Here is a 26,184-nt window from a genome sequence, read left to right as displayed (position 1 = left end):
GACTTCCAGTCCTAGTCCTTTGAGGTATCTCCATACTGATTTCCACAGTGGTTGCATCAGTCTACACTCCCACCAGCAGTAGAGCAGAGTTCCTCTTTCCCCACCTGCCCACCAGCATTTGTTATTGGTTAATTTCATGATAGCAGCCATTCTTTCTGGAGTGAGGTGGAATCTCAGCATTGTTTTCATTTGCATCTCTCGAATGACCAGTGATGTTGAACAGTTTTTCATATGTTTATTTGCTATTTCTACTTCTTTGTGTGAGAAATGTCTGCTCATTTCAGATGTCCATTTTTGAATTGGGTCTTTAAATTTGGGGGGTCTGATCTTTTTAAGTTCTTATAGATTCGAGATAGTAGACCTTTGTCTGAGGAAGAGCAGGTGAAGATTTTTTCCCACATTGTGGGTTGTCTCTTCACACTGCTGGTGGTTTCTCTTGCTGTGCAGAAGCTTTTTAATAAGAAGAGATCCCACTTATAGATTGTTTGTGCTAGCTCACAGGCAACTGAGGTTTTGTTCATAAAATCTCTTCCTACACTAATGTCTTCAAGAGTTCTACCTAACCTCTCTTCCAGCCAATTCAGCGTTTCTATTTTAATATTTAGATCTTTAATCCATTTTGATTTTAGTTTAGTGCATGGTGAGAGATATAGGTCTAGTTTTAATCTTTGACAAGTTGAAACTCAATTTTTCCAGCACCATTTATTAAAGAGGCTGTCTTTCCTCCAGTGAGGGTGTTTGGCTCCTTTATCAAAGATTAGATGGCTGAGTGTGTCTAGAGTTGTTTTTCCATCTTCTACTCTGTTCCACTGGTCCTCAAGTCTGTTTCTTTGCCAGTACCATGCTGTTTTCATCTCAGTAGCTTTGTAGCATAGTTTCAAGTTGGGGATTGTGTTACCGCCTGGCATGTCTCTGTTACCTAGAATTGCTTTTTCTATTCTGGGTTTCTTGTTGTTCCAAATGAATTTTTGGATTGTTTTCTCAAGGTCCGTGAAATATGGTGCCGGGATTTCAGTTGGGATTGCTTTGCTGTGGAGTTGGTTTAAGGTTGCTCCTTCCTTGAACTCTACCCCAGTGTGACTTATAATAATGGTTTGAGGTTTTTTTCTGCATTGTGACATTGCTGATGCACTCCTGGTACAACAGGCCAACAATTTTATTCTCTTTTACTGTAGTTTTTATTTTCAAACTCAGGACTTTGATTTCAATATTGATTACTCCTTTTTTGTTTTTTGTTTTTGTTCAGTGGTATTTTTAATATTTTGTTGGAAGGAACTAAATCATTTATATTTTATCTACAATTATTGTGTTGTATTGGTCAGTTTTACTGCTGCTGGGACAAAGTACCTGACACCTGCAACTTGAGAGGTTTAATTTGGCTCATGATTTCAGAAGAATCAATCTGAGATCATCTGAATCCAAGGCAGGAACATCATGGCAGAGAGTGCAGTGGAGCAAAGCTACCTAGTTCATGGCATCCAGGAAGAAGAGTAGGGGCTGTGCCAGAGAGGAAGGGAACAAGGACCAGATACAGACCTCAAGATCACACCCCCACGACCTACACAGACACCGGGAAGTATTTTTTCTAATCCCCTCAGTGGCTCTGAAGCCAATTAGGTTGACAATCCAGCTTACCTGCCATACGTATGTTTGGAGCAGAGGGGTTAAAGGAAATATGAAGTCACCTATGTCATCTTTAAGTCCTAAATACTTCTTGAAAATGAGAGTGTATCTGTCTTTGGTAGCCTCTTCTAGTCTATTATAGCTTTGGAAACCCTAATTCTTCAATATTGGAATCATAACAAAATCAACTCCTTTTTACAGATAAGAAATCTAAGGCATACTTGATTTGAAGTAGGACTAGAACTAACCCAGTATTCACATTCATATACTCATGGTCTTTCTGCTAGTTAATTTTAGGTTTAGGGTAAGAATCTGTAGGCCCTGGAAAAATACTCATGCATCCTTTAACATTTTGGAATATTTCAGCTGATTTAGAATTGTATTGCTTCTCCTCTGGCTTTTGGCTTGTCCTGGCTCAAGGATGTGTCTCTGGCATGGAGAAAACTTTGTGCAGTGAGCCTCCAAGTTATATTTGTTCATTTCTTGGCCATGCTTCCACCTTGATCCCCAATGTTTAATAATGCCATAATGTCACTCCAGAGAAATTCTACTGACTTTTGGACGTGGACTCTATGAATTGATGAAGAGGCTGCCTTTGATGTTTTTAGTTCTTCCATACCCATTACTGACATTTCTTTGTAATTGGGTGGCTAGTTCCACACCTCTTTGCTTTTCTCTAGCGCTACAAATACAAATGTTTCATTTGGTTTCTAGTGAACATCAGTTCAACAAGGAAGACATGTCACCAGAAAGGCCTGAGGGAAGAGATAGTCTGGGAACATTTTTTCCATAGACTTATATTAATGTCACCAGGAGCATGAAGCACATCAACCATTCCTGAGAAAAGTCATACACACTATTTGATTGTTTTCCTCATGTACCACAGTCTTGTTATGTTTTGCCTACAGCTTTACTATATTAGTGCTTATTTCTTGTTTCTTCCATTCAGTGTATCTTTATTTTATTTTCTTTTGCAATAGTAATGGGGATTTAACCTATGTCTTTCTCACTGAGATACTTCCCTAGTCCCTTTTTTATTTTTTATATTGAGACAGGATTACTAAGTTGCCCACATTGGATTTGAACTTGTGACGTCCCTGCCTCAGCCTTCCTTCCAGAGTGCTGGGATTGTAGGTGTGAGACGCTACATGCATCTTCTTTAAATCTTCTTTAGTGCTTCTGATCTGTAATGGCTTTGGAAACCAAGAAACCATATAGTCATAGAGTGTATTTTTTTATAACGGGCCTTAGAGATTTCTGGGCTGAAATTCTTCATTTTCTAGAAGGAAATTGCTGCTTTCGACTGAGGTTTACCAGGAAGACAGATGTCTTAATGAAGGTCATAGAGCTTCTCAGCAGCACCACTACAGCTTGTACTGAGATCTTCAAGATCAGATTCAGTGTTTTCTCTACTAAATTCTAAGCGAGTGTTGGGTTGAGTGACCAATAATTGGTGTAGATGTAGAGAGAAAGGTTGGAGGATTGCGAAGATCCACAATAAGTGAGAGACAAATGAAACTGGTTGAGCTGACAATTAAATATGTGTTGGTGCTTTTCGTTTTAAATATTGAGTGATATTGAGGAATGTGATGATGGTAAAAAATGTGGGATGTAAAAGGTGAAGGCTCAAAAATCAGTGTTTTTGTGGAACCAGTGAATAAAGTGGAGTGATCACAATGGTTTTTACCCTCTACTAGTTGTCTGACTTGGGACTGAAAGGTTACCTTTGAGGTCTCTAAGATACAGTGGTACCTCGGTTTGTGAACTCAATTTGTTCTGCAATTTTGGAAAAGATGGCCACATCTGTGTTTGTGTGGGAAAGATGGCTATGGTTGTGTTTGTCACCCGATACAGAGTTTGCAAACAAAAACAAAATTTTGCCAAACACTTCTGTTTGTGAACCAAAATGTTTGCAAACAAAAGTGTTCATGAACTGAGGTACCACTGTACTTGCAAATCCTGGGAAGAGGCAATGAAGTTTGTTCTATATTACTTTTGTGAGAGTTTAGATTCCAGCTATATTAGTACAATAGTGGAGTTGAAAAGTTAAGGTGGTGGTTATTGTGGTCTCCTAGAAATCTTATAGTATTTCTTTCCAGAATTGTGTTATAAGTATAGTATATTGTGTGTACTTCTGGCTTAGTGTCCTCAAAGGAAAGGAGCTGGCTCTTAGTTTTACTGTGCACTCCTGTCCTAAGCAATGAATGGAGCAGCACAAACAGGACAATGCCAGACTTCAAGCCTGCCAAATGACAAAAGCTATGAAGTTAGCCCAAACAGCCTGAAAAGGGGGACATGAGGCAGTTACAGAACTCATAATGGAGCTCAGAGAATATCCAGTAATTTCTGCTTCCTTAAGCTATCTGTTGATTCTTCCAGAGTTTTTCTGTGATTAATGATACAGAAGGGTATCGTTGAATACATATAGTATCTTAGTCCTCAAAACTTGTCGAAGACAAATGGAAAGGCCATTGATTTGAGGGCAGAACACATGCTCATTTCTGAGAACTTGTCCAAAAGTCACTGCAGCTTGTTCCCTAAGTCCACATACACAGTGGACCCAAAAAGCTAGTCACATAGGATCTCATTTCTAGGACCCTGGTCCCTCTATAAGATGAACAGTATGTGCAACAGTGAATAATTATTTCCCCCAATTTCTTGCAGTTTGAAAGTTAGAAGATAAGAAAGTTGGCCAGTTGTTTTCTAGGTAAAAAAAAACACCAACCGCAGTTCTCAAGCCTCACTATTCTGAGGAAGAACGGCATTGCAATGGGCCCACAAGGAGATACACAGGCATAGTTGGCTTTTCTTCATATCGTTTACCTCATGATCATGTGTCTCATGGAATTGTGACACACTTTTACCACCAAATGTATTTCAGAGGGTCAGAGGGTCTACCAGAGCCAGGGGAAAGTGAATAGAGGATAATGAAGAGCAAAAGAGGAGAGATGCAGCCTACGAAAGTTGAGATGCTTAGTTTGGAAAGGATGAAGAAGAGCGGGCTTGGAGGTATAATGATCACAAATCTTTGAAGGTCATTAGACCTCAAAAGAAACATGAAGTGCCCTTTGTTGTGTGGATCCAGAGGGCAGAGCTAAGATTAAGTGTGTTTATGTATGCTGGGGTGGAGCAGCTAGAATTGGGAAACATAGAGACTGCTTACAAATTTGGGTTTTCATGGAGTGAATTCAAGGTTTCTTGGGCATATAATATTTGAAGTTAAATTATAAATACAGCTTATTGTGAGAATATACTCAACATAAGCTCAGTGATCACTTGCTGCTGATCATTACCTTTTCAGATCAGCAGGAAGCAGAAATAGTGTAGGGCCTCAAACCTGTGAGGGTTAGGGTGCATGTGCATGTCCACATATATAGGTGCACATATGCATATATGTATGGGTTATTTCAGGACTATTGGAGCACTTCCAATACTGTAGTAAAGTTTTGAAAGGAAAAGATAATTCACCTTTAGTTTCTTACAATTTTATAAATACATTGGTTTAGAAAGTTTTTCTGTTTCCAGAATGTCCTGCCTGTAATATTGGATTCAAATTTAATTGTGATCTCTTTCATTAATTAACTTATTTTAATGTATGTAGTTGGGGGTAAGACAAGTAGAGACCATTGTGCCATACTGTAGGTATGTAGGCATTTGCTTCACCAGCCAATACGCCTCACATTGGAAGGAAATTAAATCCCCAATGTGAATGAAGAAAGAGCAAAGGAACATCTGTAAGCAATGGTGAAAAAGAGGCCACTCTTATTTTCCATTAATTAATATCTCACCTTCATCTTTATTGAGAAGGCTGTAAACAAGGACTAGTCTCCAAGGCCCCTCTTCGGGTTGTGCAGTTTGTGGACTCTGCTGTGATTTTCAGTGCTATCTAAAAGTATACCTACCTCATACCTATACCTACCTAGCATGTTCTCTGTGAAAGAGTAGGACAGGTGAGAAGTTTCTCGAGGGTTTCCTGATGGCTGTGTCAGGCTCAGAACCCTCTTGCTGAAATACAGCATTGGCTGGCTTCACAGTACTGTGTCCAGCTCTCTCTGAGCGAAGGCAACAGACTTTCATGACACTCTGCTTTTCTACTTTGTTTCCCTCAGATGCAGTGACTGAAGTCAAGACGGACATCTACGTGACAAGTTTTGGCCCTGTGTCAGACACTGACATGGTAAGTATAATTCCCGAAAAGCTAAAAATGAAAGGTGGCACAAAAGCTCAGAGAAAACAAAACTGTGACTTTCCTACATAGCTGCATTTTAAGGAGACATCTTGTCTCCCACCACAAAATCAGTTTTTCCCTGCTCTCCTCACTGATTCACACATAAGGCACACACACCTAGGAGAAATACTCTTCTCTTCCTCAGAAACTCGGCTTGGCTCCTTATCCATTCTAAACCTTCTCTGACCTCTCCCTGCCCACTTTTCTGGCACTGCACATATATTGGCATGGATAGGTCATGTAAGAAGGAAGGGCATCGTAGTAGGGATTCTTGACCAAGTAGCCTGTGGCGTCACCTAAGAAGTCTGATCCTTGCAACTGGGCTCCATTCACTGGGGACAAGGACTTACCAGTTCTGGAAACTGGTCCTTTCGTGGATGTGGGCAGGGGGAGAACTGCAGGGTAGACTCAAGGAATAGGGTACTGCAGAGCTAGCAGGTAGGTAGCTTGTGAGCCATTTACAAGGACTGCCCTTTCTTCCACCATTCTCCTTTGTTGCAAAGCAAAGAATGCAGTGGAGAGTTGAGGCAGGATACTCCACCTTAAAAGGAAGAGTATTAATACTTACGAGTATCGGCTATTAGATTTAATCATCATCATATGGAGAAACAAAGAAGAAACTAACTGCTCTGTGTGCCTGGGAATTTTTATTGAGTGAGTGACTTTGTGTTGAGAATAGAAATCTTAATTCCTGGGTAAACATGTTTATATGATACAAAATGTCCTTGTTCACTACTTAGCTTGTTTCTATATGTCTATTTTCAGCAGAACTACTACTTGTCAGGGGAGAAGTCTTCTTTCAACCTACTGTGTGAATACAGTTGTGTAGGGAAGTGGTAGGTAATACAGAGCCATTGAGTGGATTTGAGTAGGATGGTGAAAATATAGGAGTGTTGTTCTAGAATATCTAATAGTCTGCACTGAATGGTCTGCAACAGGCAAAATTTGACGGCGGAGAGTTGATTTAAGTATGTTGATTTTATATGACTCTTCAATCAGCAGCGAGGTCTAGGAGTCAGTTGGAGAAGCAGACTAGTTCTCAGAAGAGGAAGTCATCAGTATGTGAGTGTTTGAAACGCCAGGCAGGGAGAAAAGAGAGGCCTAAACTTTGTCTTTTAAGTGTGGAATAAAGAGAAAGGTACAGTGAGCTTCTCTGAACTACTTGAGGACAAATACCGAGTCTTCAAGGCTTATCTGGCACTTAACAGAGCACTTGACAGACGGAGCACTCAATAAAGGGCATGTTTGACGTATGAAGCATAGAGAAGGTAAGGAGGCCTGCAGGTCTAGATTGATTTCTTTCAACCCGTGGGCTACTGCCCACAGTTTCAGATACAGGCATGCATTCAAATTGTTGGCAGCTGGTCATTCAACAAGTACTCCTTAAGAGCCTCGCTTTTCATTAACGGCTCTAGGGACCTCTGTATTTAGAGAGAGAGAGAGAGAGAGAGAGCTCATAGACCATTGAGGACAGCCAGATAACCAGGGATATGCAACGCTTTGTACTGCTGCGAATTAATGATGGATCGAGTTTCTGTAAAGTGTCGAATCTACATGTTTAAAACACACACACAGGAATAGACTCACTCATTCTCACTCATACACTGACACCCACACATGCATCCAGAGAGATGTCCACATACACAACACATATGCACAGAGCAGACTCACTCTACCCCAGACATTCCATGCACATGAAAACAGGCACCTGAACCCAGGGATGCCAGTGAAGCCCACAGCCACCTCCTCTGCCTGCCATTCCCCATCCACAGGCATATGAGAGGCTCTGGAGACATTTCCAACAATCCAGACTTTCTTTTTTTTCTGGTTTTTTTTTGTGGGGGCTACCAGGGATCGAACTTGGGTCTGCACTTGTGAGGCAGGTGGCAGAACCACTGAGCTAAATCCCTGGCCCAATCTAGACTTTCTTACTTTCTTCTTCTTGTTTGGGTTTTCTTTTTTCCTCATGATTAAGCTGAAGCAACAGAATGGTCCCTTCCTGCTAGGGAGGGCAGACTTTGATCAAACAAGTCTCACGTTATTTTTAGCTTTACTTCCATCCATTTCCAAAGCAGAATAACTAAAATTGCTCTGAATGGGAAACATATTTCTGGGGTTTTCAAAAGTTTATTCTCCCTGGACTTAGAAGTCTGCAGCAACTGATCCCAAGATCAAAGATGATTTTGGATGAAGAACCTGGCCTTTGTCTGCCTTTAACCTCTAGTTGCAGCAAGAGTGCGGGCTCACCTGGGACAACACACTGCGTGAAAAGAGGATGAAAAGTAGGGCTGCCTTGGTTCTTGATTTATTTCTAGCCAAATAGAAAGTTTTGGACCCAAATTCTCATCTAAGGAGATAGAAACAGTCTTGTTCCCAAAGGGAGGAAATTATAGTGTCAGTTTGAGCACTGATTCAGTGCTACCCAGAATCCTTTGCACCCATTGCATTCCTTGATTGAATACTAAGCCCCACAGAAGCAGTTCCTTAGTCTGACAGAAAGCATCCTGAAGTTATAGGGCATGTCTGTTTTGTTCATCTTAACATCAACTATGACTAATTCAGTGTTTGGCACATGGTAAACTCCCAAATATTCATTGAATGCAAGAGTGAATGAGACACAAGAGTGATGATGAACCTTTTAAGGATGAGAGCCCAAATTGCAATCCAAAACCCACTTATTTATTGTGAAGTGCCTACACTACAACTAAACCTAAATACTGACCAGCCATGGGAAAGCTCGGACAAGTTGTGGCTAATGCGTTGTGACTGGTGATATCATTACCTGACACAGCTATTCCTTTCCGAGCATGCGCATGGCCCCTATGTGCGCTGTCAGATGATTCTCAGCTATTTGTGACTTGGCTTACATGCCGACAGAGAGGGCTCTGCATGCCCACTGCGGCACGTGTGCCATAGGTTCACCACCACTGAGAACAAATTAAATTCGAGGAGAAAATTATGACTATGTCCTTCCATTTAAGTTCTCCAAAGGCAGAATATCTCCAGCATGTAGTATAAACCCTGACAGAGCTCCTCCATATGCGTTTCTTGAGGTGATACACATCTTTTCAAATAGAGTGAACGTAGTTTCCTTAGGAGACACTGTTGAACAGCAAGACTGATGATTGATGATTGACTGAAGATTGATGATTGATGATTCCAAACTTTAGGCTAATAGCCTTGGTATTTTCTCCATTCATGAGAATAGAGGAACTAAAGGGAGATGAAAGTTCAACAGTGGTAGATACTCCTAAGGGGAAAGTCAGAGAAGAAAAAAAATTAATTCAGAGTATAAGAGATGAGTTTTAAACTGGCTGCAATGGAAAATTTTATAGGCATCATAAATGAAAGGGCTGTATTAATGATTTGCAAAAAGTGGTGCTACGGTAGCTAGTCAAAGAACGCATGGCTTCTCAGTAGTAATGCTGATCTCGTGTCCAGATGATCCCAGGAGAGATACAGAACAATTGATATTACCCTAATTTGAGTGATCTGAGGCCATTATGACCATCTATACTTACCTATTAGTAGGACAGTCTAGACCATTTTCTCAGTTAGATGTATAGAAAAATATTGGAGGGCTGGCAGTGAGAGGGGGGCTGCAAAGGATTTGGTGTTTTGCAGTTTCATTGCCACTTCTTTCTCTAGTTGAGCCTGTCCATCCTTTACCAGTGAAGAATAACTGTTTACACATGGAACTTTTCTACGGTCACCCAGAACCTTTGAAATTAGGATGCAAAGAGCAAGGGACTGGCTGAGGAATGGCATTCTGTGCATATGGTCAGTACTTGCCACAGAAGGTAGGAGTATAACAGCCAAGAAAAGCTTTGGATTCTCTTCTGGCCATAAGCATGTTCTTTCTTAGTTTCCATCCTAGCTGTCAAGAGCCTAAGACCCAAGTGCTGCTCTACCTTTTCTTCTGGTCCTTAAGCCAGCCAGAGGTAGGGACCAAGGTCCTGGATCAGTATCTATCTGAACATACCAATACTCATTCAGCTAGTGAGGAAACAGAGAAATAATGTTAGGAAAGTCAGAGAGAACCAGTAGGAAATGAAAAATGCCAATTCTAGGTATTGTTACTCACCTGCTCCCCAGGATCACTTTATCTTAGATTCTTCGAAGGTGACAAGTGCCAGCTCTAACTTGTAAACACAGTCTTCCTAGAGTACAGTGGACAGCCAAATAATGATACAACTAACCAGCTAGCTTAATGAGAAAAATAAAAAGGAAGCTTGGGAAACGGAAAACCATAAAAGACATTATAGTCATAATTCTTTATATCAGATTCAGGTAACATATATTCTTGTGTGACAACTGCTTATGGAAATCATGCAAAGTTATCAAAATATACAAATGCCATACAGAAAATGGTATTTATTAAAAGAAAGTAGCACAAGGACCCCTTTCTAGGTGGTAGGGGATATGAAATGTCCTGTTTCCTCCATAGCACTGGAAAAAAGTGGCTACTTCACAGCCTCCCTTACAGGCAGTTAGAGGCACTGAATGGGCTGGTGTATTTTGAAAGCCTCTTATGTTGTTACTTTCCTCTTATTTTATAGGACACAGTATGTCTTATAAAATGCCCAGATGCAGTAAAGAGGTCCCATACCCCAGAGCTTCTTCCTAGGAGCCCATGGCCAAGAATTTCCTTGGATATTTGATGTAACTTAGTCAGAACACATAAAACACTAATAAGAATATTTCAAGAGTTAAATATGCCTGAAAGATCGCTGTGAGTTTCTCTCCAAAGTAGAGAATGATGGAGACAAGGCAGAGCTGAAGGAGAAGGGGCAAATAAGAAAACAATGTCTTCACTGTAATGCAATTGTCAAGCACCTTGGCCCCTATACTAGGCTAAAAAATGAATAAAACTTTCAGGCTTTTTCTGAGACTTGATTTGATACACTGAACATTGTGGGAATGTTAGAGCCATTTGAGCTCCAGTACCAAGACAGAAATGCTTCTGCACAAGCTAAGTGTCATCTCCGCCATGTGTAGGAAATGTATTAAGTGTTTTTCCCAGGAGGCAGACTTAGGCTTATTAGCTGGAAGATTTAATTTCAATGCCTCACAAAACATCAGAATTCATTTGTCAATTTAAGGGCAATCATCCTTGGAGAGTATATAAGGGCTCAATTTGCAAGGAAGGAATTGATTGCATTTCTAGAATGGTCAGGTCAAAATTTGATTGTTTTTCGCCAAAGGTCATGGTATATTTAAAGAGCAAATAATAACTATGTGATTTTTCTCCATTAGGCTTGACTGTTTAGAGAATAATATATATAAATAAATAGATACCCATCATCCAATTTTTAAAGAAACGATGAAATAAGCTAATTAGAGTGTTTTGTAAAATATGCCAAATTTATTTTCTATGCAAAATAACCCATAAAGTCACATATGAAATCCCCGTGTACAGTACCCTAGTTCTTTTCTCCACTCTTTCCTTCCTCAAAAGTAATCATAACCATGACTTTGCCTTGTTCTTTTTGACATTTCCATATCTACTTTACACCCATACGTATCTGGCAAATACTGGTTTTCATGTTTTAAACTTTTTTATTAGTACACATTTGCAGTGCATAATGAATGCATTCATTGGGGACAGTTGGTACGTGTGCATCTTTTTCCATCTCTTCCCCTCCCCCACCTTGCCCAACATCTTAGTCTCCTTCCCACTTGCCAAAGCTCTATCTTGCTGTTTCCCATTGCCTATCTTTTATTTTACTCTTTTATTTATTTATACTTTGAGTTTCTCATATAAAAGAAACCAAACTACTTCTAAGTGTGTGTGTCTGATTTATTTCACTTAACATTACGATCTCAAGCTGCATCCATTTTCCTACAAATGATTAAAATTTATTCTTCTTTATAGCAGAACAGTACTCCATTGTATGTAATATCAGATTTTCCTTATCTTCTCATCGTTGATGGGCATATAGGCCACTACCATAATTTAGCTATTATGAATTCTGCTGCTATAAGTAACAAAACCAGTCCTGAGTAATGGGAGCAAAGCAAGGGGTATCACAAACCCAGATTTCAAGTTATACTAAAAAGCTACCGTGATAAAAACAGCACAGTCCTGGCACAAAAACAAATGTGGATGAATGGAATGGAACAGGATGCAGAACCAACTTGAGATACATTTAGCCACCTGATCTTTGACAAAGTGCCCAGCAACATATGCTGGGATGAAGATTGCCTCTTGAGAAAATGGTGCTGAGAAAACTGGCCATCCACATGCAGAAGATTGAAGCTAGACCCACACCTCTCACCATGCCCTAAACTAAGATCAAACTGATTTAAATATCTAAATATCAGAACAGAAACACTTAACTTGCTGGAAGATGAAGTAGGCAAAACTCTTGATGGCATAGGATAATGGTGGTGAACCTATGGCACCTGTGCTGCAGTGGGCTGTTTGTAACATTGAAAGCTCTAAAAGGTTCACCATCACTGTCATAGGCATAGGCAAGGACTTTCTGAACAGACCCCAGTTGCACAAGAAATAACATTAAGAATAAAAATGGAATTATATCAAGTTAAAAAGCTTCTGTACAGCAAAAGAAACAAAATTTTAAACTATATAAAATTCATTATAACATGTGTATCATTTTACCATGTACTGAAAACTATTCTTTTTAATAAATTTAGCTTTTTAATAAATTTAGCTCTAATTAATTTATTTTAAACTGTTATACATTATTACATTATATGAGTGAATATTTTTCATGCATACATGCATTCTTTTGTTAATGTACATTGAGGACATTCCCTAATATTTTGCTGTTAAAAACAATAATACAACCAACATTCTTGTGCACATCTTTTTTAGTGAACACCTTTGAATTTCTGTAGGATGTGTACTTACACATAAAATTTGTGTTTCATAAGATTTGCCTGTCTTTATCTTTTTATTTGATAAAGCCAAATACTCATGTGATAAGTTATGTCAATTCATTATCCCACTACAGTGGACAAGATCTCCATTTCTCTACACTTTTGTTAATACTTCATGTTGTCCTACTTTATTTTGACACTTTTATGAGTGTGAAATGGCATCAAATTGATGTTGTTTTCATTTTTTCTGATTATCTTTGAGGTTAAGCACCTTTATATGCGATTATTGGCCAAAAGTGTGTGACAGAAGATGTCTTTGGCACCACTTGCATTGGGAAAAGTAGAACTCCAGAGATCGTGTTTCCTCATGTTGCCACTCTGGAACTGAAGTTTCCTCTGTGATGTGTGTGTGTGTGTGTGTGTGTGTGTGTGTGTGTGTCCGTGATTGAGTGGTGGTTCCTAGGTCCCCAGATTGATTCTATCTCCAGGAAATGTTAGGAATTTAGGTTTTCACTGTTACTTTGAGAAAGTGAGACTCATGCTATGGAAAATTTCACAAAACTTTCTAAACAGGCCAAAAAATTGGCAAGTAATTTTGCAGTGTTTCATTTGGGCCCTTAGTAAGATGGTTGCATTATTTTTCTTCCCTAATCTGTTAATATGATTAATTATTTTACTAGATTAATAGACTGAGTACTGTGTTAGGTCATCACTACATTTCTTGGAAGATTCCAACTTGGTAATGATATATTACTTTTTATATACTTCTTGTTTTGTTTTTACTATTACTTTATCTTTTATCCATAGTCTTTTTACCTGTGCTCATAAACGTTCCCATTCTGGTTCTGGCCATCATTACTTCTGGGGCATCCAACTAGAACAAAAAAACTTCTAGCTGATTTCCTTGTCTCTATTGTTTTTAAAATTTTGTATTAATTATTTTAACTGTACATATGGGGTGCAGTGTGATAATTCAATGCATGTATACAATGTGCAAAAATCAACTGTACTTTCCACAGACTACTTGTGAGATTTCACACACACACACACACACACACACACACACACACACACAGAAGGGGTGGGGAATCAGCTGTCTATATCTATGGGCCCCATTCACAAATTCAACCAACTGCAGTGTGAAAATATTTGAAAAAATTGCATTTATACTGAACACATACATTTTGCTTGTCATCATTCCCTAAACAATGCAGTCTAACTAGTATTCACATAACAGTTAAATTGTATTAAGTACTCCTAGCAATCTGTAAGTGATTTAGAGTATACAGGAGGATATGTGCAGGTTGTATGCAAATACCAGAAGGGACCTGAGTATCCACAGGTTTTGGTACCCTTGAAGTTCATGGAACAATCCCTCTGTTACTGAGGAACTCACAGTATAGAAATGTGTTATAATTATCGAACCTCATGTATCCATCACCCCCTTCAAAAAGTTGTCAACTTTTCTGTGACTTTTATAATCTGTTATATTCCCACCCTTCCCACAAATGTTCTTCCTTTGTCTCCTTTTCATGATTAAATTCACTGTTTTCAAAGCATCCTGTTCTTTAGGTGTTTTCATCATTTGCATCATTTCTTTTTGTTTTCTGTTTCACAGATACTTGCTCTTATGTGCATTTTTTTCTTTACTTTGCTTGGGTAACTCTGTGATCTTCTTTAGGTAGATTAGCTTGTTGATTTTTCTTTTCCTTAAAGGCTATTTCAAGCCTACTTTGTGGGTATCAGTTTCCCTTCATGCACCCCTTCAGGCACCCAAAATAAGACTTTATATATAAATACTTACATTGTTGTTACAAGTATTTTCTAATATCCTTTCTGGTTTCTTCCTTGTTTCTTCAAATTTTTGTAGCATGTCTTTCAAATTTCAAATGTAAAAACTATTTTGTTAATAATCCCTCATTTAATATCTCATATTGAATGAAGATTGTCCCTAGGATATGGTATGTTTTTGTGTTTCTTGAACTTTGCTGTATGGCTCAGCACATTGCATTTAAGTAAGTCTATATGTGTGTTCATTGGCTCAGTCTTGTCAATTGAGTTATAATTTTAACATGGAAATTGGTTACCTGATTGGTCTTCACTTAGTAGAAGCATATGGGTTTGTTGACTTTTCCTTGTAACTTGGTTTTCATCTTGTATATTTTGACTCCATGTTATTGGTACTTGCAAAGTTAGAGTTGTTAATATATTTTGCTTGAGATACTCCATTTTAAAATGTAATGGTATTTTATTCCAAAGAAAAATGTTTTACCTACGGTCAATTTTATCTATATTTTACAGGTCTACTACCTTTGTTTTGACTAGGATTTGCCAAAATGTATTTATTAATTACTTTCCTTAACGTTTATGCCCTCTACTATCATTTTGTAGATAGCCATTACTTGTTTAGTTTATTTATAAGTTTGTCAATGTGTATACTTGCCATTCTTTGGTGCATATTACTGGTAGCTTCACTTTCAACTGCATGAAGAAATTCTTTTCATAGTCCTTTCCATGAAACTTCAATTCTTATTGAAAATGTCTACAGAGACTCTATTGTAATCATTTACTTTTTGAAAATGCCTGTGGAGAATCTACTGTATATTATTAGGTAATGCTTAGTACTAGGGGTAAGCAACAAACAGAACAAAGCCCTTACTCTTCCAGAACACCTAGCCTCCTGGAATGAAAGAAATAAGAAACAGATAAATTTTGTCAGTGTATATAAAAAAAGAAACAACACATGATAAGGGGAAAAAGATTAATATTTGTGATTAATTGGTCAAGAAATGCCTCTGTGATGTGGCGACTTTCCAATGAGACCTGTAGGCTGAGTGACCCAGCCATAGGAAAATCTGAGGTATGAATGAGGACCTGTTAGTAGTAAATTTTCTGTGTTATTTTATTTGACTAAAATTATCTTCATATTGATGTTGCTCTGAAATGATGATCTAGTTGGCTACAGAATTCTAGGTTAACAGGTATTTTTCTCAGCATTTTGAGGATGTATTCTTTTGGCTTTTGTTGTTTTTAAGAAGTCTGTTATCAATCAAAATTATATTATTGGTAGGTAATGTGTCTTTTTTTGCAGTACTGAGGATTGAACATGGGCCATTATATTGAGCTACATCTCCGGCCCTTTAAAAATTTTTTATTTTATTAGTTTATTTTTGAGACAGGGTCTTGCTCAGTTACTAAGTTGTCCAGCCTAGACTTGAACTTGTCATCTTCCAGCCTGAGCCTCCCAGAGTGCTGGGACTTCTTTGGTACGTTTAAAATCTGCTATGTACTGGGTCAATTAGGATTCTTGAGACTAAGGATGCACATATTTTAACAATTCTGAGAGACTTCATCCATTGGTACTTTCAATATTGCTCCTCCACCATTTTATGTATTCTCTCACATTTAGGACCTTACTACACAGGCTAAACCTTTATCTTCCTTGAAAGAACAAGAGAGATTTATTCTCTCATATTTTCGATCATTTGTCTGTCTGAAAGTAAACTGATAAATTTGTCCTCATATGTATCTTCCAGTTCATTAATCTCTCTTCAGTAACATTCAATCTGCTACGTAACACATTCATTATGTTTTTATTTCCAATCACCTTTTCTTTTAGAGAAGGCTGACGTCAAATAGACCTTTTACAAATTTGCCATTTATTTCTTCCCTTTTTCCAATTTTAATTCCCCTTTCCTTTTAATGTTAATTATACTTCTTTCATAATCCCTAATAGACAGTCCTGTTACGGGAAGTCCTTGGAGGGAGTCTAATTTGATGATATGTTGTATCAGCTGACTCTTGCTCACAGTCATTTCCTGAGGTGTTTTGTTCTGGCGGATTGGGAGCTTATTATTGGCAAGCATTTATTTGTGCTTTAGTCCCTCCAGAGTGTTTTTGTGCTGGCTTTTTCAAGTTAATGCAGTAATACCCTCAGCCTGAGACCAATTTATGCTAATTTCTTAGTTTGAAAGCGTTAGATCAAGCACACAATGTACCTTTGAACATCAAACTAAGATGAAGCTTAAAGTTACTCAATCTCAGTATAAATACTTTTCCTTTTTCCCTAGTTTTTCAATTTTGGTGCTGTGGGATGATTTTTTTCTAGTTAATTTTATATAATTTTCATCCTTTTGCTGAGGGCAAAAGCCTTTCAGGATCATGGCTCTGTGTGGGAGTTTTGTTCTATGTTCTCTTCTGGCAGAGTCGGAGTTTACACCTGTTGTCCTGGTTATTTATAAAGCTTCCTCTCACTGTTAAAAGTGTTTTAGTTTAGATAATAAATTATGTTAACTTTCCATTCATAGTCAGGGATGTACTTGCTATGCTAGAGGAAGAGAAAAGCAAGATTGGCTAATTGTAGAGGGAAGAGTGGAGATTTCCTCTAGAAAGGCAAGGACCAGCTCATGTCAGGGAAAAATGTATTTGAGGTCTGATTAGAGCTATTAGAGGATTTTAAACTAAAGGATTTACAGCAACTTCTGGAGAAAATAAAAAAATAAATAAAGAAAGAAAAAGATAGATACTAGGAAATAGAGAAACCCTTTGCAGAAGGGAAAGGAACCAAGAGATGGAGGGAGGGTTTAGGAAGGGGAAGGGAAAGGGATGAAAAAGGAATGAAGACATGTTATGTACATGTGCCAACTCCCCACGAGGAATGGAATCATTATGTTCTATAAACATGCACTAATAAAAATAAAAATAGATAAACCTAACTGGAACTATTGCCTGTACCTTGTGTAGTTTAGTGGACAGTCAAAAGTTCAGGCGAATTTGTACTTAGATTTTAAGACTCATCCTCTCAATGGTTCTCTTCCTTCCAGAAACTTCCCAAGCATTTTCGGCTCACCATCCAGTCCTAATCATTTCCTTTGATATATTTCTATTCCTGCCTGCTTCTCAGTGGTTCCTAGGGTTTCCTGCATTTGCCTGCAGCACAGTGGTCAGCCAGGATTTGGAGCCGAGACAATACCCAGATTTGGGGACCCATCACTTTTGTGAACCTTTTGTTTCCAGCACTCTCACCCCTAATATTCCTGGTTCCCTGCCACTTTAAGCTAATAAGTCTGTCATATATTTCCTCAAGGAATTCTAGGTTTGGGGGATTACCTTCAGGAAAGAAAAAACACTAACTCACAATTCTGATACATTGCTGCTGCTATTTTCCAAGTGTAAATTAACTTGAAGTTTCTGTTTGATTTTTGTGATTTTCCATTGCTTTCAGGTAATGGACATAGTTGTTCATATTTCCTAATTACAGCTAAAGGAAGATGTACTCAAGCTATTTATTCTGCTATTACCAAACAGTGAAGCATTTATTGCTGTTTAATCTGTTTTTATATTGACACAAATTTTGAATTTTTTCACTTATTAATAATTTTATTCATTTTATTAATTTTCTGTTCATTTTCCCATTTTTCTATTTGTGGATGCTTTGTATCTGGTTTAGCTGTAAGATTTAATTATGTATTGAAGGAAATATCTTAACCCATTGTTATTTTGATGCTCAGGTAAAATTTGTGTTAAAGTATAAGGTTTGCTTTTATGGTTATTTCTATGGTGAACATGGACTCCCATGTGGGATTATCCAAGAGTGAAGACAAGGTATCCAGTATGCTCCTATTAGAGCTGTCACAGGATGGAGAAGGCCACTTGCCTTTTCACCAGGCCATCTGGTAGACAGCTTGCAGGATGAGTGAGGCAGTGTTGGTAGTGATTGTCCTAATACAAAACATGTAAGTTATATTATTTCCATACTTATAGCTCATCATGGCTTCATGTTTCAACCATAATCATTTTGCCTTATTTATCAGTAATTACTGCAACACATTAGTGCTCTTTTATATTGGAGGAAATATTGCCAGGTAATTATTATTTGCTAAGGGATGTGAGGGCTCTCACCAAAATTCTACTAAAACATTGTTCTCTCTCTCTCTCTCTCTCTCTCTCCCCCCACCCCAGGAGTACACTATTGATGTATTTTTTAGACAAACTTGGCATGATGAAAGACTGAAATTTGATGGACCCATGAAGATCCTCCCACTGAACAATCTCCTGGCTAGTAAGATCTGGACTCCTGATACCTTCTTCCACAATGGCAAGAAATCAGTGGCTCATAATATGACCACACCCAACAAGCTGCTCAGACTGGTGGACAACGGGACCCTCCTTTATACAATGAGGTCAGAGAACGGGATGTTGAGGTCTCACTCATAGTATATTGAGGGTATTACTAGGGTGGAAAGTGGCAGGTTTTAGGGTAGCCACTGAAAACTCCTTAAGGTTATAGAATAGAAATGCAGATTATACTTCCTAATACACTAGCACTACATATACAGACCCAGATATACTAGATACACATATAAATAGATAGTTGGACATATAATCATTCTTAGATACACAGAGATATATGTTCATATTATATAAATGTATACATACTTAAAAACACACATGCCTGCTACACAGGCACATACATATTCAAGGGCACTTAAATATACAAACTCACTATAACACATACATAAGCATGACCTCTGTAATCATCAGAATGTACTGGGCTTAACTGCTTCAACACAGTAACCCTATGATGCGGAATAGTGAGATTCTGATGAAATAATGATAGATATTTTTAAAACATGCAATGTTTTATGTACAAAAATAAGAATAGAGCAATATTTATTTTATACCACATTGCCTGGGGAGTCTAAGGAGTTACAACTTCAGATTTTATCTTATTGAAATATACTATACATAAAATATAAGATGTATTTCATACTTGTCTACCTCAGTTGCAAAAAGACCAATTTTATATATTTCATGACTTATTACTATCATTAGAGTTATTAGACCTTGAAATTTGCTAATGAAAAGAATAACTGGAGTGCTTGCAATGCAGTAAGGTTCTTTGCCCCAACACTGGTAACTTTGGTGGTTCTGTATCCTTTTGCCAGCTCCTCAGCTGCAGTTGTCACTTCCTGTGGTATCCTCCCACATTAATAAGTTTGGGTAGCAGAGTGAATCTATATTGGGTGGATAAATGCAATCCTTCACTGCAGGTTCCATGGCTAATTCAGTTTTATATATTTGCATTTTTTACAGTGAAATTCAATGCATGCCTGGGAAACAGGTGGTGAATAACTAATATGCAGTTTGCCTGCATATTAGGCCCTTTTAAAATTTGATATTTACTGCTGTTTTTACTACAAGAATTTGGGACACAGAAAGATGCCCAGGGAAAAATGCTTAGAAATGAAGAGTTAAGAGAAAATGTAGACAAGAGAGGAGATGAGCAACTAGAGGAGGAATGCACATAGAGTAGGAGAGAAACACAGACTAGGAGAACAAAAGGATATAAACAGAAATGGAAGATGGAAGGTGTGGGTAAGGGCAGCAGGAAGAGAGGAAGGACATTCTAGACAGAAAACCAAGTGAGCAATTTCAGGGAATGGAAGACATTTCAACCAAAAGAATGAGTTGATTAGTTTTGTATTTTACACACAGCAATGTAGTTACTGTGAAAAGAATATATTTGAAGGAAATGAGACTGAAATTAGGGAAATGGCTAGGATACAGCCTGAATCACCTAGCAGGGTAGTAATAAAGTTGTAATTCAGAGCAGTGGATTAAGATGGAAAAAGGTAATATACTGAGAGAATAGGCACTAAATATAGACAAGTTCAAAATAACTAAAAGGAGGAGTGTCAAGATCATAGGAACCCAGGGCTGGTGCCACACCTGCCTGGCAAATGCAAGGTCTTGAGTTTGACTCCTGGTACAATAAAAAAAAAAACAACTATGGACACCCAAATAACATGAGTAGTGTTGGTACTGCAAACTAGGATGGGCCATATAAAGTTAGTTCAAATTTAGATAAATTTGTAATGTTAATCTTGGAATTAAGATAAGGTTTAAGAAGATTGGAGACTATCCAGGGCAAAATGTCTAATAACAATTGTATATTGAGTCTTAAGATCAGGGGAGAAACATGAGCTAGAGATATAAAGTTTGGAGTAGTTAGCATTTTGGAACAAGTTGAAACCATGAGAATGGATATGATCACTTCCAGAAAGGAAAATCATGTCAAGGATTCAACCATGCAGCATGATTATCATTAAGTCAGGCAGGAGTATGGAGGAAACTATGAAAGAGACCTATAAGAAAAGTCAGGGAAGTGTAAATAAAGTCATAGTGCACTCTGTCTTGAAAGCTAAGTGTGGTAGTCAGTATCACCACTTTCCAGTATTTCCCACTTTGCTTCCTTCTGGGTACATGGTGGTGTCATAGCTGCCTTGAGCCTTAAAGTTGGGCATGAACAAATGCCTTCTTGTGGCCAATCAAAAGTGTGTGTAAATAGCATGTGTCCATTCTGAGGGAGGATGTAAACCATTAACTGTTAGGATGGGATTTGCCATGGTGCCTCCTCTGACCACTGTGATAAGATTTGTGCAAGTTGTACAACGAAGAGTTTTTAAGAGTTGGTGTAGTGGCAGTAGAGACAGTGAATATAGAGAATCCTTTCCAAAAACTTCCTTGAAAATGAAAGGGAGGGGTGTATAATGGCTACATTCATGGTAAAAGAGACTGCCCTTGTTTGCAGTAGAGAGACTGGCACATTTTTATTCGACAGCATAAATGGTGTAACAGAAAAGTAAAGGTTGAAGAGACAATAGTAATAATATGTGGAAAGAAAGTTTCCAGAGGAAACCATAAGGGATGGTAGAGTTTTACCTGTGAAGAGAGATGGACGCATCTCACACTGCATGAAAAAAAATAAATGTTGAAAGGGCGGTTTGAAGCGTATCAGTCAGCTTTTTCATCGCTGAGACAAAGTACCTACTGTGCACAACTTAAAGGAGGGGAGGTTTATTTGGCTCCTATTTCTGAGGTTCAGCTCCAGATCAGCTGGCTCTGAGGCAGAAATATCATGGCAGAAGGGTGTGGTGGAGTAAAGCTGCTTAGTTCCATGGCAGCAGAATCAGAGCAGGGGAACAGTGTCAAAGAGGAAGGGGCCAGGGGCCATACACAGTTCCCAAGCTCATGTCTTCATGACCACCCAGACACACCCAGAAGCATGCATTACTAATCCCCCAAGCAGCCCCAAGCCAATGAAGCTGATAGTGCAGCTTAACTGTCATGGCTGGATAGAACAGGAGAGAGACCTGAATAGTTATAAGACGTAAAGGAGAATTTGGAGAGAGTAGAGCATTAATAGAGGAATACATGGAAGAGAGGCATGCTTGTATTAAAGTGCAGAAAGGAGAAGAATTTGGAGAGGAAATGTGAATTCACACAATTGTGTTATGAATGGAATGCAGTAGATGTAAACAGAAAAAAACATTATGAGGTGAGGTAGATGGAGGCATGGGATAATGAGGAGGATGTGTGGAAGGGTCCAAGAGAGTAGTCAGCGGAAGAGAAGCTTGTGGAAGTATGGACTAAACCCAATAGACAAAGAAAATGTGGTATTTATACACAACAGAGTACTATTCTGCTATAAAGAAGGATAAACTTCAGTCATGTGTAGGAAAATGGATGCACCTTGAGGCCATAATGATAAGTGAAATAAATCAAACGTGCAAGCTTAAATGTTGCATGGTTTCTCTTTTATGAGAAATCCACACTATAAATAAAGAGCAAAGTAAATGATAACAGAAAACAGGGAGATAAATCTTTTTCCAAAGGGAAGGAGACCAAGAAATGAGGAGAGAGGGAGGGAGGGAATCGGAGGGGGGTGAGAAAATGAACATGTGTTATGTACATGTACCAGCTCCACACGATGAGTGTCATCACCGTGGGCTGCAAACATGTGCCAACAAAAATAAAAACGTGAAAACAAGAGAATAGTAGCAGAGGAACAGAGAAAGGCTGGGGAAGGATAGAAGAGAAGCTGAACAGTAAAAGAAAGAAGATAGAGAATAGGTTTGAGTTTTGGAAGAGAAATACAAAGAGGAAAGAGGGGAGAGAATGAGTGTATTAGAATATGGATAAGTGAAGAGGAAGAGCCGCGATGAAGTGGGCACATCATGGAGCAGAGCGCATGATTAGTCATCTGAAAATAGAGCTGCATGAATAGGAGGATGATAAGCACTGACCTCCTCATTTTAGTTTGAATCACACAGGAAAGTGAAATTTGCTGATTGAAAGGTCTAAGTGGAATGCCTTGTGCTTATTCTGAAGTAGAGAATAGAGGAAAGAGAAGTACAGGCGCATGATGAAAACAATGTTTTTCCTACACGGAAGAAAGTTCATCCTGCATCCAGGAAAGGGGGTCTGGAAGGAGACCCAGGGTCAAATTGGCAAGCTAAAAGTTTGGCTCCCAAACTGATTGATTTAGTGAACTTTGGCAAGTCACTAAACTGTTTTCTCCAGTCCCTCATTCTGACAATGCCATAGCTGCTCCCTGTCTTTCAGCCACATAAAAATCACAAATTGGATAAGGTCTGCAGGACACTGAATTTTTCAGGGAGGGTTATTCTGCACCACCCTTTTTCTTATTTTGACCCTCAGAAACTTTATTTTGGATTCCATGGGAAAACTACAGAAGGACAGTTACCTAGAAAGAAATTGAACAGGTGCCACATGTAATTAGGGCAGTTGAGAAAGGAACTTTGCCTTGCTTCAGCTTGTGACCCGAGGACAACCCTGAAAGGCAAGTAGCAGCTCATGACCTGCTGCTTTACTTCAGCAGTGCACACACTAGATGGAAACAGTACACAGGGGACTTACAGAGCCCAGCCCCACATGACACACACATTTACAAGATATCTTCTATTATTCCAGTGTAGATACAAGGGAAACTTTATATCTCTATTAATGACATTATGCTTATTGATTAGGATAGGGATAAACATGTTCATTGTGTTCTTCATGCTTAACGTGTATAAATGTTACATAATGAAATAGAGTAAAAAATTTTCATCGTCTGAATAAAAGGGACAAAATATTCATGAAATTTAACTCCACCCTATGCCATTGAGTTGAGTCATTCACTTACCACATGCACAAGCACTTATTATATTTAAGGCTCTGAGCTTAAGTGCCAAGTTACAGGGACAAGTAAGACACAGCTCACACTCACAGTGGTCTTAGCGCTTAACTGCTGAAGAGACATGTACACATTCATCTGCGTAATAAGATAAAATGCTCTAAGCAGAGGAAGGTGCAAAACACGATGGTAATAGAGGGCAAAGAGGAAACAGAATTACATGGGAGCATCAAGGAAAACTGCAAAAGGCAATGCATATCTTATCTCTTGAATATTGAGGAAAATGTAGGAAACTATCAAGCAGATGAGGGATGGGATGGAAGTGCACAATAGTTCAGACAGAGGAAATAGCTGTACAAAGATGCGTGTTCCCAAGCTGTCATCACCGATCAGGAATTTTGTGTCTCCTCTGAGACGTGATATGGAAACAGAGAGTAGTATGGGAACATCTGGCCGGAACAATAAAATGAACTGGTGGGGACACCTACAATATATATCAGAGGAAACTACCTTTCAGCCGAGACCTAAAAGATGTGTAGAAGTAAATTAGATTAAAAGCTAGGGAGGAAATACACATCTTGGAGAGCAGCTCTGTAGGGTAAGGAACAGAGATGGGGGTGACACATGGAAGGCCCTACATGAAGCTTAGCAGGACTAGACAGACAGGCATGCAGGGAAGCAGCCTGGCATGGAAAGCAACACTGGAAGGTACCTTGGCAGAAGGATGACTTGACTGCAGAGCAAGGAATCAAATAGATTTGCATTTCAGATGGATGACTCTAGGGGCAGTGTACAAGGCAGACTGGAGGAAGGCAAAGCTGAATGCAAGGTGCTAAGCAGGGAACCTGCTATAATTCTCTAATAATAATAATACAAACAACTCCTATGTATTGAACACCTATTATGTGCAAAACACTTTATGTAAAATATCTATAATCTTCAAAATAACTGTTCAATATAGATATATAACACCTACATTTATTATCCCTATTGAATTGATTCAGGAGGTGAAACTTAAAAAGCAGAAATGAGTTGCCTAGTATGGTGCTGTTATTAGGCAAATCGAAGCCTGTCAAGTGATTGATCCTTCCACCGAATAAAGTTTTGGATAAGGACATGGATATGCAATGTGTTCAAGAAGTAGCAGCAATGGTAGTTGATTCCTAATTAGAAGTCAGTGGGGTTCAGGATGTTGTGTGAATGGTTCCTGTAATCAAAGAAGTCCCCTCAGAAAATGGAAGTACTAAGAGTGTGTGAAAAAGTATGACCTGAGTGTGAACGTTCCCATTTAATGACAAAGAGTACTAAGCTTTAGGAAAGTGGCCGTAGTAAGGAAGGCTAGTAGGAAATAGAGCCAAATGGCATACCTATTTAGAAGGACTTTTGCATGACGAATGAGGGATGATAATCAGGAAAGGATACAGACCACATTTACCCCGTAGGTATATAGAAACATTATTTTTAAAGGGAGTGACATGAGAACATAGGTGTTAATACAAGTTGCTGAACCAAAAATATGTGTAATGCTTTAAATGTGACAGCAGTGTGTTTCTTCCTCCCTAAAGTTCAAAGCAAATGGTCTCCATTGACAGACAGCTCATTTCCAAGTGGTGTCTTCAGGGACCCAGTATCCTTTCATCTAGCAACCCTGGCAAATTCAACACATAGTCTCCAAGACCACTGTGTGTTTCAGTACCATGTGAGTAGAAGAGGAAGGAGAGAGGAGGATTGCACGGGAGAGGTGTTTATAGACCAGGCCTTGAGCAGCATACTCAGTTCTACTGGCCTTTCTTTGCCTAGAATAAACTCATGTACACATGACTTAATAGCAAGGCAAACTGGGAAAAGAAATATTGCCAAGAAAAAGAGAAAACGGAGTCTCTGAAAATGGGTGTTTTGTTTTATTTTTAGCTAAAACCTCTGGTTACCCTCTCAGAGGATGTGTTGGAAACAAGGATACCAGTTAGTGGGCATTTCATAGTCTAGGCAAGGGGCTGATGGGCTGAGCAGAGACAATGGAAATTAGGAATAGAGAACAAAGACTACATATAAGAGAGGTTTGCAAAAGATTGTAGAGTTTAACTGGAGTTTAAAAAGGAGCAACGTTGAGAATATCTCTGACATATCCTCCCAGGACACTGAATGGTTTGCAGTTCGAATAACAAAAGGCCTTGGTATTGGAGAAGCACTTTATAGAGAGGAGGGGATGTTTCGAGGGCCCCGTGCTTTTCGTGCATTCGCTGTGTGCCAGGCACTGCTCAAGTGCTCCATGGAACCCTGACAGCTATGGCCGTGTCTGTACCCAGGCAGAGCACAGCCTTGGGATTCAGCACTGGAGTTCTGCAGTAAGAGTGCTCTCCGGCCTTCCCCAGGAAAGTGTGGTGCAGTGGTTGCACCAGGCTGCACTCCCACCAACAGTGGAGAAGGGTTCCTTTCTCTGCACACTCCCGCCAGCATTTGTTATTGGTTGGTTTCTTGATAGCAGCCATTCTTTCTGGGGTGAGGTGGA

At 38.9% G+C, this 26,184-nt stretch overlaps 1 protein-coding gene across 2 annotated transcripts in view; it reads left to right on the top strand.

Moving 5' to 3' along the window:
* Positions 1-26,184, top strand: part of Gabra3 (gamma-aminobutyric acid type A receptor subunit alpha3) — a 228,011-nt gene that overhangs the window by 135,500 nt on the left and 66,327 nt on the right. For both annotated transcript variants that reach the window (XM_004871055.3, XM_013067906.3), the window contains exons 4-5: positions 5,733-5,800; positions 18,656-18,876. In XM_004871055.3, coding sequence (XP_004871112.1) covers positions 5,733-5,800; positions 18,656-18,876 — 289 coding nt within the window. The remainder of the gene's footprint in view (positions 1-5,732; positions 5,801-18,655; positions 18,877-26,184) is intronic.

This window comes from Heterocephalus glaber, unplaced genomic scaffold (genome assembly GCF_053883595.1).
Source record: "Heterocephalus glaber isolate CG9 unplaced genomic scaffold, H.glaber_assembly_v1.0 deba00001164, whole genome shotgun sequence".
In the NCBI taxonomy this organism is placed as follows: Eukaryota; Metazoa; Chordata; class Mammalia; order Rodentia; family Bathyergidae; genus Heterocephalus; species Heterocephalus glaber.
Note: the sequence above shows the minus strand (reverse complement) of the source record. Positions and strands in the feature narration are given on the sequence as shown.